This window comes from Ochotona curzoniae, unplaced genomic scaffold (genome assembly GCF_017591425.1).
Source record: "Ochotona curzoniae isolate NIBS_2020 unplaced genomic scaffold, NIBS_Ocur_1.0 contig_1071, whole genome shotgun sequence".
Taxonomy (NCBI): Eukaryota; Metazoa; Chordata; class Mammalia; order Lagomorpha; family Ochotonidae; genus Ochotona; species Ochotona curzoniae.
The window spans coordinates 27,212,149-27,226,667 of record NW_024464939.1 but is presented as its reverse complement, the minus strand read 5'-3'; the positions used below and the strand labels follow the sequence as shown (position 1 = coordinate 27,226,667).

The following is a 14,519-nucleotide window of genomic DNA, read 5'->3' as shown; positions in this document are numbered from 1 at the left end:
AATATTTTACTTGTCTCTACGTTACTTTTCCAATACTTCTGAATTCCTAGGGAAAAGTTCCTATAAAATGGTAGTCATCTCAGTATTCCTTGTATTTTCTGTGTGCTTTGGTACCTCTCTGATTTTTAATATTCTCACATTAACAATGTAAAACTTACATGTGTCATTTTCAGTCTTAGATTTCATCACATACAATAACAAAATGTTATTTCTGCACATTTTAATTATTAATCAGACATTTCTTTGTTAAAAAGTTCAAGCAATATAGAACTATTTTGAGCAAAATGTAAAGTCTCATGTTATACTCCCTTTATTTGCCCCCAGCATTAATAGCTACTAACAAAAAAAATCTGTATGTCTTTTCAGATTTTTTTTTCTGCTTTTGAAAGCATGCACTAATATATTTGTGTTCTGGACCAGTATTCACTGAGGCATATGTAGGTGATGCACATACCCAGATACGCAAGTTGTTTTATTTATCTGGAATAGATCACAAACTTGTTTACTGTTTTATAATTTCCTTTTTGCTTATCAATTTATGTTGTAAGTAGTATCAGGTCTGTAGCCATCTGGAAGTGGAATTACTTAGACAAAGGATTGACATGTTTTAATTGTTGATAGGATTGTCCTTCAAAAGCTGGACTATATTGTATTTTGACCGTAGGATTATGAGAGGAACTCATTTTGCCATTGATTCTGCTGCTGGCTGTTAATGTTCTTTTTCATTTTAGCCAGCATGTGAAGCAAAATTTTAAGTAAAATGACTTTTTTCCATAGTCAGTCATTGTGACTTGTCATCCAGCCCCTCGTTTCTTCAAAAACACTTCTAGCAGGTCTTTCGGGTTGCAAGTTAGGAGGCAAAATGCTTACAGTTAAGTGATCTTTGGAAACAGTGTGCATGTTAGATAAGGCTATAGCAGCATTTTTAAAACATTTATAGCTTATAAATTATCTTCTAGTGCATCTACTTATTTTGAACTTTTTATGGAAAAGTTCTCAAACACAAAGGACAGGAGATAGTATTGTGAATCCCTGTAATACCTTTACCCAGCTCTAATTTGCCATCATTTTTTGGTACACTGGCTGAGAGAGGAGCAAAAATTTGTGGGTTGTTTTTTTTTTTGTTGTTGTTGGTTTTTTTTTTTTTTTTTTCGATTTTCTAGATGAAAATGAAGGGTGTGTAGCTGTGGGTGGCAGCATGACAGCTGTCCCTAGCATCAGAATCTGGGTTCCCTACTTGCTGTTTTGTTTCCACAATAATCTGTTTGATTTTTACAACATTAAATGATCAGCTTTTCTTTAAGATTTTTTTGATGTCTTTTACCATTCCAAGCTGTCGTGAAGAGAATCAGTGCTTACATTTTAACCGTCTTCTCTGTCCACCTGCTTGTTGGGTTTGTATTTTAGAAGAGACGGTCCAGCAGGCAGGTGAAGAGAAAGCGCTACACTGAAGACTTGGAGTTCAAGATTTCTGATGAGGAGGCAGATGATGCAGATGCTGCTGGGAGAGACTCCCCGTCCAACACTTCACAGTCAGAGCAGCAGGTTAGTGGCCAACATTCAGGGGTATGCCTGTGCATTCCCAAGATTCACTGCAAGTTTTGTAGCCGGATCCAGGAAGGTCAGCGGACTTTCAACAGGGGCGTTGTTCATAGAATCTTGACTAATGCACTATGGGAAATTAGTTGTTTAGCATTATCTTTTAAAATACCCTGTTCACTAAAATCTATTATCATGCAAGTCTGTGATATGTAATTTAACAAAATTTTGGAGATTCAGTGTTCTATACTGAGGAAGATTCAGAACTGTAATACAAGGGGGCTGAATTTACCTTTGAGAATTCAATGCTGTAGCTCGTGGAACCTGAATTAACCACTCAAGCTTGTCTCCTGCTGTTAGGCACCATCAGACCCCTTTATGAAATTACTGCCTTGTAGTACCCAGCAGGGCATACTTTATTCTGTATGCAATGTAAATGATGGATAAAATAGTTTGTATAAAAAATGGGTAATAATGTAGCATTGATTATTGTAAAAACCTTCTGTTTAAAAAAAAAAAGATAATTTTTTTAACTACTACTCTACCTTAGTTAACAAACCGGTAACCCATTGAAAAGTATATTAAATGCAATTTTGTTTTACTAGGTAATTTGTTCTATGTTGGTTATATAACACTTTCTGTGACCTCCATAGATAAAAGCTGCTTACAGTAACAGAATGAGGATCGTGTTTACCCCATGGGCCTAGAGAAGGAAAAGTTATATTTTTGACGGCTGTCATGCAGATTTTTTCTCTTGGCAGCTGGAGTTACTGAATGTTCTCCGGCTTCAGGGATCTATTTAGTCTGTGTAATTAAGCCACCTAATCATGAAGTGATGTGCACAGACCTTTCTGTAGGGTGAGATATTTGTTCTTTTCAGTTACATTTCTCACTGATAGCTTTGTACCTATTGATTGAAAGGGTATGGAGGTGGTGGCAAAGGGGCCTGGTGTCTTGCTTGTATAGCTTACAATGGAATATTTTCTGTGTGGATAGATTCATGTGACTTGTGTATTTTAGGAATCTGTTGATGCAGAAGGCCCCGTGGTAGAAAAAATCATGAGCACTCGTTCAGTGAAAAGGCAGGTAAGCACCTTTTGGAGTGTTCAACATTCGTGAGGTGTGTACGGCTCTGAAAGGATTTTGACTTACACTTTTATTTAAGATTTGCAGCATTGGAAAATACAACTTCTGGTGATATTCCTAATCTTGTTTCATTTAACAGCCTAGTACCAACCCTTGCGATATTTCACTGCAAACGAAATAAAGGTGTATCAAGCAATCAGTGCTTTATGATGCTTTTCAGAGCGGGCAGGAAAACCAAAAGTCTCCAAAAAATCATATAGGAATTTTAGCACTCTGCTATAAAAATCATAAACACGAACTTACATCCCTTGTAGGAAGTTTATCCCAGTTCAGCATGGTAGAGTGGAAGTTCTCTTGGTCATCTTTGCAAGCAGATGTGGAGCTGTATGTTTTATATGAAATTTTCATGTACAGTTGAGGTATTAATATGCTTATTGCCGAGGCACAGGTGAAAGTGCTGCTTTCATTGTGATTTTTTAAAAAATCATATGATTCCCTCTTCAAAATTATTTCAGGTTTCTGTTAATGTGCAAAGATGAACTAAACTAAGTGCTGTCACAAGTCCAGTAACCTCATGGAGGGACTCTTCCAGGAGCACTGCTGTTTTTACTCGGAGAAATTCTGTTTCTCTTTCCAACTACACCCTTCATTACCCAATTGAGAAATGCTTTATTTAGTTTGAATAATTGCATAGACATCCAAACCCATTTACATATTTCAAGAGGGAACGCTCAAAGCTTCTACAAAGTCTTGTCACCTTCAGATATAGTTAGCTCAAATCTTTGTCAAAGGCCTGTTCATTCTTTTTATTTGTAAAGGCGGGTGGCAGTGCATCTTCATGTTTGATTTGAAAAATAAACATTTTTAGTAAGATAATGATATATGAAGTGGAGCTTCCCATTGAGGGAAAAGAGGATTGGATGAATTATGGGATTTGAAGTGAGCTCTCAGGCTTACCCAAGAGGAAGCCTTTACTATTCAAATATTGGTTATCAAGAGACTGGAAAATGTTATTACAGTGGAAGTAAGTTCCCTTATCCATCCTTTTCAAATACTGTGTGATTTTCTGTTGTGTAATTTAGGGTAAAGGTTTTATTAGGAGATATACACATACACATACACACACACACACACACATATATATACATATACACATATACACATAAATACATATATACATATATATCCACATACAACTCAGTTCATCTAAAAGTAATCTTGAGCAACATATTTTTACTTTTAAACTGAACAGGTTGGGAGTGAATGGAGTGTCTACCTGAATATGAATATTTCCTCTTTGGATCAAATGATAAAATCTCATTGGGATTTTTCCACCTGTTCAAGCATAAATGGGCACTGTTTAATTCGATAGAAAGGTTGCATTTTTGTCCTGCTAATGGCTCTAGAATTGTGATTTTGTGAATTGGAGATATATGGTAAAATTTAAATACTTGACATGCTTTAAAGTGTAATTCCCTTCACTAAATTGAAGTGACTTGTTTGAGTAAATAACCTGTCCTTTGGACGGGCTATACTAATTTTCATTCAGTTGATAGTACTTCAGATGGCATACTCAGTAGGTCTGGGGCTTGCAAATGTTAATTAGCTCCATTATTCAAGGGGACTTAGACTGTGCATTCTTCAGAACATTGCCGTTGCTTTCTGTTTGGCCCCCCTACCACCTCACCTTATAAACACTCTATGAAGATAGGTGATGACCAGGTTAACTTGTCACAGGAAACTAGAAACCACTCTAACTGCTCAACATGAGGACAGAACATTTGTTAAAGGGTGAGTTTGAGGATGGAGAGAATTCAAGAAGTTTCCTAGGCTCAGTATGGTGGCCTAGCAGTAAAGTCCTCACCTTGCATGTGCCAGGATCCCATATGGGCACCTGTTTGTATCTTGGGTGCTCCACTTCCCCTCCAGCTCCCTGGTTGTAGCCTGGGAAAGCAGTCAAGGACAGCCCAAAACCCTGGGGCCCTGCACCTGCATGGGAGACCCAGAAGAAGCTCCAGGCTGCTGGCTTTGGATCAGCTTAGTTCCGGCTGTTGAGGCCACTTGGGGAGTGAATCAGTGGATGGAAGATCTTTCTCTCCTCCTGTGTTCTGACTTTCCAATAACAAGAAAAAGATATTAAAAAAAATTTTCCGTAGAAAGGGAGGTGAACCTTGAAGTATTGATGTAAAGTAATAAAGAAATGTACAGCATGATTGAGTTGCTCATTGAATCCTCATATTGCTTAAGTGGCAGTAAACCAGTAGCACAACCTTTGGAATGGGATATTTGTAATTGGGAAGCACTGAGTATTAACAGGTGCTTTTTAACCAGGCTACTGCTCTCAAAGTAGTTACTTTTTGCTATCAGCCTTAATAACATTGGAGCAAAGCGTTGCATGTGGAAACAAAAGAGATTTTAAGATTTTTCTGTGGTTGTAGCCATCCTGCTGGTGTGTTTCCCATTACCATGAATAATTTAAGAGTTGGCAGTGAGAAAGTAGTTTTGTCTCCCCCTGGCAGCACTGTCGAAACTGGCCCTGCACTCTCTGGACTTCTGCGCAGTGCTGACCCATGTGGGGACTGCGTTGTTTGAAGTCACTTGACCTCGTCACTGTGGACTAAGAGGGTTGGTGTCCCACTGAGATAGAGTTGTGCAAACTTACACAACTCCTCCGATAGCAGCCCTCCTAGTTCACACCTCATGATTGACAGGGACAGCATGGTCATTTGTGTTATAAACTCAGGTTAATGTGCAGGAGAAGTGAAATGGGCATAGTGGGTACTAGTGTTTGGTTAACTATTTCTTTCCCATATTTAGTCATCCTGTATGCCTTTCTCCTTTAAACCCCCACCTTTGGATAACAATTCAAATCCTTCTTTTATCAGAAAGTCAGAAGTATTTTAAAAGTGAACGCTGACTGTATTCCCCCAAAGTCTTTCTTTTAGATTACAAAGTATTTATTTTCATTTTCTTTGTTTGAACCCAGTTTTTAGAAGGAAGGAAGAGTGGAAGGAAAGCAGGACCTTACTTGCATTCGTTAGCATAGCCTCTCCTTCTCCCTAGGGGAACTGTGATTTGGTATTTCTCAGGGAATAGATGAAAGGTTGTCAACCTAGTTTTCTCCAGTGTTGCTGCTTAATAATAGAATGCTTAGGAAAGGTCATTCTTTCACGCTGTAAGAGTGTCATTTGATGCCTGGCTGTTTAGAATCCAGGTGGCCAGAGGAGTCAACATATTGCCTGGTCGAGGCCTCTAGTTCTTATGAGCAATAGGATAATTATGGCTTAATATTTTTGGAACTGTAAGTTTCACATGAATATTAAGCATTGTTTTATAGTGTAAAGAAAAGATAATACACATTTCTGGGAAATCTTGTACTAATTGTGCAAAGGTACTTAGAGGACTCTCAAATGTAGCTATCCAAGAAATAAATTTGAGAGAAAGTGTGTCTGTGTGTGTGTGTGTGTGTGTGTGTGTGTGTGTGTGTGTGTGTGTTTGTGTGTGTGTGTGCGCAATGGTTTACTCAGTTATTAATTAGAAGTGCCCATTATAATTTCTCATAATTTCACTAGGACGGGGGGCGGGGTATACCCACTTAGCTGTTACCTGAGGTTGGTCAAATTGCCATTTAGTGAGTAATTAAAATGGTGCTCCTGAAGGCTTGTGAATTTACATACTTTTAGAATTTGTTTAAGTCCCAGTAAAGCAAAAGAGGTCCTCATGACCATGATCCTATAAAAGGACAGGTGAAGACCAGTTCTGTTGATAATTCTGAGAGCAAGAAAGTGGTGATCCGATATGTGTGCTAAGTCATCAAAGCACAATGCTGTGTTTTGAGACATGCAAAGGGTACAGGTCCTGGGAGAATTCTGCACCAGTTCCAGGTACTGCTGAATGAATTTTTACAATCTTCTTGATTCCTCTTAGAAAATTCTAGACTGTCTTATTAGATATCTTTATGTCAGGTTCCCAGAGGAATAGCTGATCATGATAACAAAATAGACATTGATGAAGGCTGAAGACCGATACAGAGTTGTTAGAGTCAAAGCTTTCTGGAAACAGAAATGCAACACAATGAGAACTATATATCTGCTCTTCAAGATTGGATCCTGTGTGCTTTGGCATCTACTGCAATTGTGGGATGCTAGTATATTTATTTGAAAGAAATAGAAAGAGCATCATGGGGAAAAAATGAAAGAAAATAATGGCACACAAAAATGATAAACCTGGTGCTGTTATTACCTCAAAGATACAGAATCTTACAAACTTCCTTAGAATTGAAGGAAATATGGTTAGTATTTAAGCTGTGACATTTGAGTCCCATTTTAGGTTTGAGTTTCCTAAAATGTTGTGAAACCCCTACAGGTCTAATGTGTCATCCTTGATTCCCATTTTCTTCAGTCATCTCCTGTCTCATCTTTTCCCTTCTCCTGCAGTCTCTAGTCCTACAGAGTGGTAATGCTTTGGAAATGAGTATAGAATGGAGAAATATCTGGAGTAGGAGAAAATGAGATGGGTTCTGGATTGATTGCCATTTAAGCTGATGAAAAGTTATCTATAGATGATTTATGGGTTTATATTGCTAACCCTTAAAGACAGCCAGATGTTAAAATTTTTGAAAGTTTGTGACATGGGCAGTATTTTGAATAATTGGTTTTAAAAACTTCCCTATAGTTATCACCTTTCATAGATAAATTAAGGGTACAGTTAGATATGGCTGAGTGTTGGCTGCAGTCCTGAATATCTTGTCTTTGTATTGGGGTCTCAACACAGGTGAAAAAAAAAATCTGCTTAAAATTCTGGTTTAACTGACACACATAAGAGTTTCAAAGAAAAATTTGATTTCCCAATCCGTGACAAGAGTTTGAGGATTAGAGATAGAGAGGGAAGTATAGTGCCTTTGAGCACATACACGCCAGTCTATTATCCAGCAAAAGTCTTTGCTCTTTTATTTGTCTTCTGCCATGTTCCTACTTGTCTTAATTTTCTTCGAAGCATCTCAGAGGTGGCTTAGCAGCTATGTACGACCCTCAAGGCAGGCTTGGGGGCTCTTGTAAGAATGTAAAAGCAATCCTGAAACTTCTGTAAGTAGTGTTTATGTTTTACATCTCTGATTTATCTGATCAAATGTTCCCAAAGAAAATTACATATTATGACTTGTTTAACAGCCTAATATCCAAAGGGAAAAGTGGCTTTAAAATTGTAGGAACATTTCCTTTGCATAGACTACAGCATGTTGGTCAAGGGAGATGCTATGGATGATATTACCAGTGAGAACTCCTGATTTGGCTGCATGTATGACAAATTTAACCTCACCTAAATGTAGTATTTGGCGTGTTAATTTTATTTGGCTGCTATGTATGTGAGACATCTTGTCTGAGAGATTTTAATTATACCATTGAGTAAAACTAAAACTATAAGTAGTGATACACTGAAATTACAGTATAAGAACAAGGTTTAGTTTTATATGGTTTTCTTGTTTAGAGTTATTAGCTATATGGAGAAATAAATGTCTTTTAAATATTTTAAAACATTACAAAACCCACAATGTAAAGTTGCCATGAGGCAGCCAAAAATAATACATATGGCATTCAGGAGAGCAGTTGCTAATTGGCTGCTGCCTGAGAAAATGGTACACTTGGCGTCTACTTAACACTGTGGGTTTGGCAGAGTGCCAGATTTGGGGTCAGGTTGTTGTGAATGAAGCTGCGTGTGGTTAGGGAGGAGTTAAAATGATTCATGTCTGAGACACTCCAGCACGTCAAGCAGAGCGGCGCATGGACCTGAGCACGCAGCGTGTATCCCACAGGCGCCCCACGCTCGCAGCAGGCGCCTCTCGGGAGCATCCTAGGTTGCTGCTGGCCTGCTCTGTGCTCCAGTGGGAGGAAAGCTTTACCTCTGAAATCTTTTAGTAGGTGGTTGTAAGTATATGCCTGACAATGTCTTTTGTTGCAGAAGGAGTCTGGAGAGGAGGTAGAAGTTGAAGAATTCTATGTGAAATACAAAAACTTGTAAGTAAATTGTGATTTTTTTTTTAATGAAGGAGATTTATCTTTTCAAAAATTGGGAATTAGGAAACTTGGGGATGATTATACTGTTTAGAATGCCATTTCCAGCTTTCTTTTTCAATCCTTGCTACTTTATGATTTTCATTTTCCTAGAGCAAACACAGTTAATACAAAAGTTGCCTTTCTTCTGTAACCACGAAGTTTTTTTGAGAGGGGATGAAGCTTCTGCAATATGAAAATTGTAAAATCTGCAGTAAAAAAAAAAAACATGTAAAATAGTACCTAGATGTCTTCAAAGAATGATTTTGACTTTTCCTCACCTGTGCGTGGATACCTACACCCTTGAATGGGAATTCTGCCATGGGACAAGGACTCCAGCAGGGGTGGGGGACCTTTTTTCCTCCAAAAACCATTTGGATATTGAAAACGTAGTTCACAGGACATATGAAATAGTCAGCTTAAAAATTAGCCTACTGTATGTTTGTTGAATTTTGAGGTCTGCTTGAGGTTATCTTGGAAGGGATGTATCAGATGATTTCATGGGCCTCATACACTTACAGGCTGGACCTTCCCCATCCCGGTGGAAGTCTAGAAATCATGCCTTCAGTTGACTTTAAAGTGCAGTAGCCTGTATGTTTGTTTCTAACATTTGGTTAGAGTTTGAATTGTGTTAACTTTTAAAACTCTGAACTGAAGAATGTAACAAGTTTCTATCTTCCACGATGTTGTTTTACGGGCACAGAGAGTACACCTGGTCCACATTCAGGTGTTGGTGATCCACTGTGGTTTTAAGGATCAGGAGAGATCTGAGGAAGGCTAAGACTTTCTAACCGAAGGAACAATCAAAGAACAGGATAAAAATATGTGTTGATTGTGTAAACACTACCCCCTTTGAAACACAGAGCTGAAGCATCCTGTTCATAAATTCTTGGGTTTTTAAAGGGAAGCTCTTGGGAGTTGCTATCAGAATAGCGCAAGAAATACGGTGCTCCCTAAATAAATTAAAAAAAAAAAACTGCTCCCCTAGAAACTGTAAACATCAGGTGCCATAGTTCTGTCAGTATTTTTTGTTGGCCTTGTGTTAATGAACTGGTATCTTTAAATCCTCTTACCAAAAAGTCTTTTATCAGTCTTATATGAGCTCATTGATACATAGTCTGAAAGTTTGAAAAAAAAAAAGTACTCAGCTAATGTCAGCCCTCATCATTTTGTCATCAAAATATGGGTTTATATAAGCAGAATTTAAGGGATGACTTGATTTCCTGTGACCTTGCAAAGAATGTATGAAAATATGAAAATAGATGAGGATAAGGTAAATTAATAAGCTGAAGAGGGACAGTTTTCTTGGAGATGTAGCACTGTCAGCTGCCTAACCATGGCAGGCACCTGAATCTGTGGCACAGAGGTCGGAGGAGCCTCCGCATGGTGCAGCCTGCCACTCCAGAGAAGGATGCCGTGTGCCCGGTGCTGGCTGCTGTCGCAGCCAGGAGCACTGGTTCTCCCTGTTGGTCATTTATGTTCTAAAAAGTAGTTTCTTGTCTGATATGATATAGATCTAAGGGAAAACAACATTTTTCTTGTGAAGCTGATAGTTAACCTTAACTTTTTGTTTTGACATAATTTCAGATTTACAGAAAAATTGTCAAATTTTTATAAAAACTTATAAAGAATTATTATAAAGAATTATTGTTTTCTTTCCGTATTTATGGGTTTTCTTCTAGAAAGAGCCTTCAGACTGTTACGGTTGCAGAATAATTTGCTCATTCGGTCTTTCCTTCTGAATTTATCAGTTGGGTTTCTTCTATGAGGAAGAGCTTTACCTTCGTGGCCATATGCTAATTTATCACTGTTAAGACTTGCGGATTCTCATTTTATTCATTGGGTTTTAATTCTTAGTGATCATAGTATAATTTAGTTTGCTTGCCTTATCCCAGGTTTGCTTATCACCAGCCCCTCCAGTCTGCCTCCTCCATCCTTCTGCTGTGTCCATACTTGTCTGAGTGTTTCCTTACTTCTCTGGCATCATACAGTATTCTGGGCTCAGGTTGTAATTTTCCTCTTTCAGTGCTAGAATGAGTTACTTGTCCAAGGAGCCATAGTTGTTAGTGGAGATAGAATTTAGAAAGCTAAGACTTGAGCTTTGGGTGCACTCATTACTGCTAAGCAGTCATTTCTTCTAGTCCCCCCACTCAGTGATAAGACATAGGGAAGGATGAGCACACATGTTACACAGGATGCCTTCCTTTTCCCTTTCAATGCTAGTAATTCCCTTCTATGACCATAACAAATCTGGTTCTTAATTGTTTTTATTAACCTATCATTTTTACACATATTTTATGGGGTACAGTGCAATATTCCCACACATGTATACAGCATAAACTGATCAAGCCAGGTAATTAGTATTTCTGTTTCCTTTTCTCTGTTTGGAGTCTGCTAGCTCCTCTTACCTAGTTCTTTGTACAGTACAGAATACATTGTGAACTGTAGCTGCACCATCATACTATGGACAGAATTCTGGAATTTCTTTGTGTGGTATTACCCATTGTGCAACCTTCCCTCCTCTCCAGTCCCCTAACCCTTTCCTGGTAATCTTGTCTGATTACTAGGTGATTTATTTTTAAATAGGATGGCACTGGCATCTTGTATAGGTGCGGTTCAAATCCCAGAAGAAGCTCTTGGCTCCCAGTTCTGAATCTGCCCAACCATGGTCATTATGACCATTTGGATCAGTGATTTAAGATCTCTCTCTCTCTCTCTCTCCTCTCTGCCTTTCAAGCAAAATAGATCTTAAAAGAAGAAAAAAAAATTTATTTAAAAGGCACAGTTACACAGATGAAGAGACACACAGATGTCCCATCTGCTGGTTCACTCCCCAACTGGCTGAAATGGCCACAGCTGGGTCAGGTTGATGCCAAGAATCTGGAACTCCATTTCGGTCTCCTATATAGGTGCCTAAGTGCCTAGGGATTTTTTGTTTTTTTGTTTGTTTGTTTGTTTGTTTCCTGTAGTTTTCCTGGGCAGATTAGCAAGGAGCTAGATTGGAAGTGGAGCAGCTATGACTTAAACTGGGGACTCATATGGTGATCAGGTTGCAATCAAAATGCAGGTGCATTTAAAAATAATGTATAAAATTGGATTTAGTCTTAACATGTAGAAGGTGTATATAGAGCACAAATGAATTGCATATTTAAGTTGGCTCCCATGCACAAGATATTTCATTACGTATATTCAAATAGTTAGAGTCTAAGAAAAATCTGAAATTCAAAACCCCCCTTGTTCCAAGTATTTCAGATCGGAACACTCAACCTGCTCTGATTATCAATCCCTGTTTTCCTAAGTCTTAAAACCAGTGTGGGCATTAAATTTTATCAAGTTTTTTCTTTCAACATTAATGGAAATAAAATTATGTAATTTTCTTCCTGAGATATATAAATATTGTGTGTTTGTTAACAGGTTCTCTGTAGTAAAACAGCTTAATGTTTCAGAAATAAATCCAAGTTAGTTATGACCTGTTATTTACCTAATATGGTATGGAATTACGTTTGCTAATATTTCGAGTAGAACTTTTTTGCTGATCTGCAAAGGGGTTATGGTCTTCAGGATTTGTTATTGTTGTTCTGTGTTAGCATTAGGTGTAAATGTTAAACTTGCTTCACAAAGATAAGCCATGTTTTGTTTCCCCAATTGACAGTAAGACTGAGTACCAAATTATCTTGTATTAATTTCATACTATGTTCTTATAATTCATTTCTTCATTACATTTTCCTTATATCTTAATGCTACTCCGTGAGTAAGAATCAGTTTATTCTTTAATTACCCTGATTCTGAAAGAGATATGTATCTAAGCATCTATTTCTTTTTCATGTCATCACCAAAAAGAAATAAGACAGTTGAGGCTATTGGAGAGAACTTAGAACATGGTGATACCAAAAATATATATGTGTATATAAATATATATTGAAGTACCAAAGAACAACATCACAGGCTTCTGTGGTTCTGGGGAAAGGGGAACAAAGTTGGGTGAGGAAAGGTGCACATGTGCTCCTTGCAGTGAGCCCAACAGGGAGGGGAATAGTGGAAATCTACCCGGGACCGGGGCGTCATTTCAGGGCTCCTGGAGTTCACGCTGAGAAAGAGGAACTGATGTGGAACCATGAGGATCTCGGCTGGGCATCAGGCTGCTCCAGAAGGACTAGGTTGGAGTTAGACTTACCTGTGGTCCAGTATGATAGGCCTTCTGTGCATCCAGGGCACACTAACTATACCCTGTATCACCAAGGAAATGGCTGTTTTTAATTAGAATTCTTTGGTTTGATAAAAAAAATCTCTTTATTTGTCAATAATAAATGACTCAAAATGTATATTCATAATTAAGGCTACTTTGTAGTACCAATTCTTTTATATTGAGGTGTAATCCATTCATTTGAATGGGTAGGTTACCATGCTATTTTCTGTCTTTTGTTTTGTTTTTGTTGTTGCTTTTTTGTTTTTTTGGTCCATTATTTTGCTTTTTTATGTGTAATAGGTCAAGAACTAGAGTCTTAGGAAGGAAGACAAATTTTAAGCAGTAGTGTTGATTTTTTTTTTGGTCTTATTTTCAAACATTACTAGTTCTATTGAAATGTTGCTTAGCAGCCTTTATGAGTAATTAAGTGGGTCATTTTCTTAATGATCCATGTAGTTGATTTTTCAAGTAATAATACATATTTAATGCAGGATTAATTATTTTTTACATGTTTCAAGGCTAGTATTTTTTTTCCCCAGCTCTTACCTTCATTGTCAGTGGGCTTCTGTGGAAGATCTGGAGAAAGATAAGAGAATCCAGCAGAAGATTAAACGATTTAAGGCAAAGCAGGGCCAGAACAAATTCCTTTCAGAGGTATGAAACCTGGTTAATTTCTAAAGCATGTTCTTTATATGTTCCAGATTCTGAGTTTTATTGCTGTAAGGTATTAACAAAAACTAGTTAGCCTCATTTGATGCTGTTACTTGCATATTAGTAACTGGTTATTGCTTTAAAAATTTGTAAACAGGAAATTTCTCATTCTTCCTGTTGCTTAGTCTAGAAGATACTGTTCCTCATGATATTGTGTGGAAACAGCAGTGGTGGTGTGATTCACATTTCTTGTAATAAAAACATACTTAGCACATAGTGAAATAAATAAGTAGACAAAATGCTGTTGGGTTTCAGCAGGCTCATTGTGAAGTCTTGGGACATAGAAGCTCAATTTCTTTTGATTGTTTGGCCGATGTGTGTTTTTCAAGTCGATGCCTGATCACAAGGAAGTCACCAAACTCATTTTCCCAATGCTGTGTCATTGTACAGAAGCTGGTATCATTTCTTTGCCCAGACCCCTCTGTACAGGGCTGTCCGTTGCAGAAGGATAGCAATAGCTACAAGAGAGCAGAAAATCTTTGTTTGCATATGTGCTGGGTTCCCTCCCCTTCCCCACCCTAACATTATCTCTTACATTTCAAAAAATGCTTTCACAAGCTGCCTGATGGGGTCTCTGGACTGTTGATCACCAGTTTGTTTTTATTTAAGCCCTAATATGGGAAAACAAAGAACTCTAACATTGAAAGATGAGACAAGCTGATTTATCAGTTCCTCCTCCCCATAAGAGCAGGAAATAAAGTATGAAATCTGATGCCTAACACCTGTCTAACAACCTGCCTGGTGCTGCTGCCCGTTTTTGGAGATGAGAAGGGTGGGGCATATGAGGGCTTTGTTACTTCTGTGTCATAAAATCTATATTATTTAAGGTGACGGGTCTGTATTGTCTTGGGATCTGATTTCCTTCATCTCAGTGGGCAATACCACATTTACCTTAGCTAGGAGATCTTCTAGTTGCTCTTTTCCCAGACATGTCTACGTCACCCCTCTGT

General features: G+C 38.0%; 1 protein-coding gene across 3 annotated transcripts in view; it reads left to right on the top strand.

Moving 5' to 3' along the window:
* Positions 1-14,519, top strand: part of CHD7 (chromodomain helicase DNA binding protein 7) — a 193,145-nt gene that overhangs the window by 133,150 nt on the left and 45,476 nt on the right. For all 3 annotated transcript variants that reach the window (XM_040995066.1, XM_040995072.1, XM_040995056.1), the window contains exons 5-8: positions 1,408-1,545; positions 2,560-2,625; positions 8,581-8,636; positions 13,398-13,512. In XM_040995066.1, the coding sequence (XP_040851000.1) occupies positions 1,408-1,545; positions 2,560-2,625; positions 8,581-8,636; positions 13,398-13,512 (375 nt within the window). The remainder of the gene's footprint in view (positions 1-1,407; positions 1,546-2,559; positions 2,626-8,580; positions 8,637-13,397; positions 13,513-14,519) is intronic.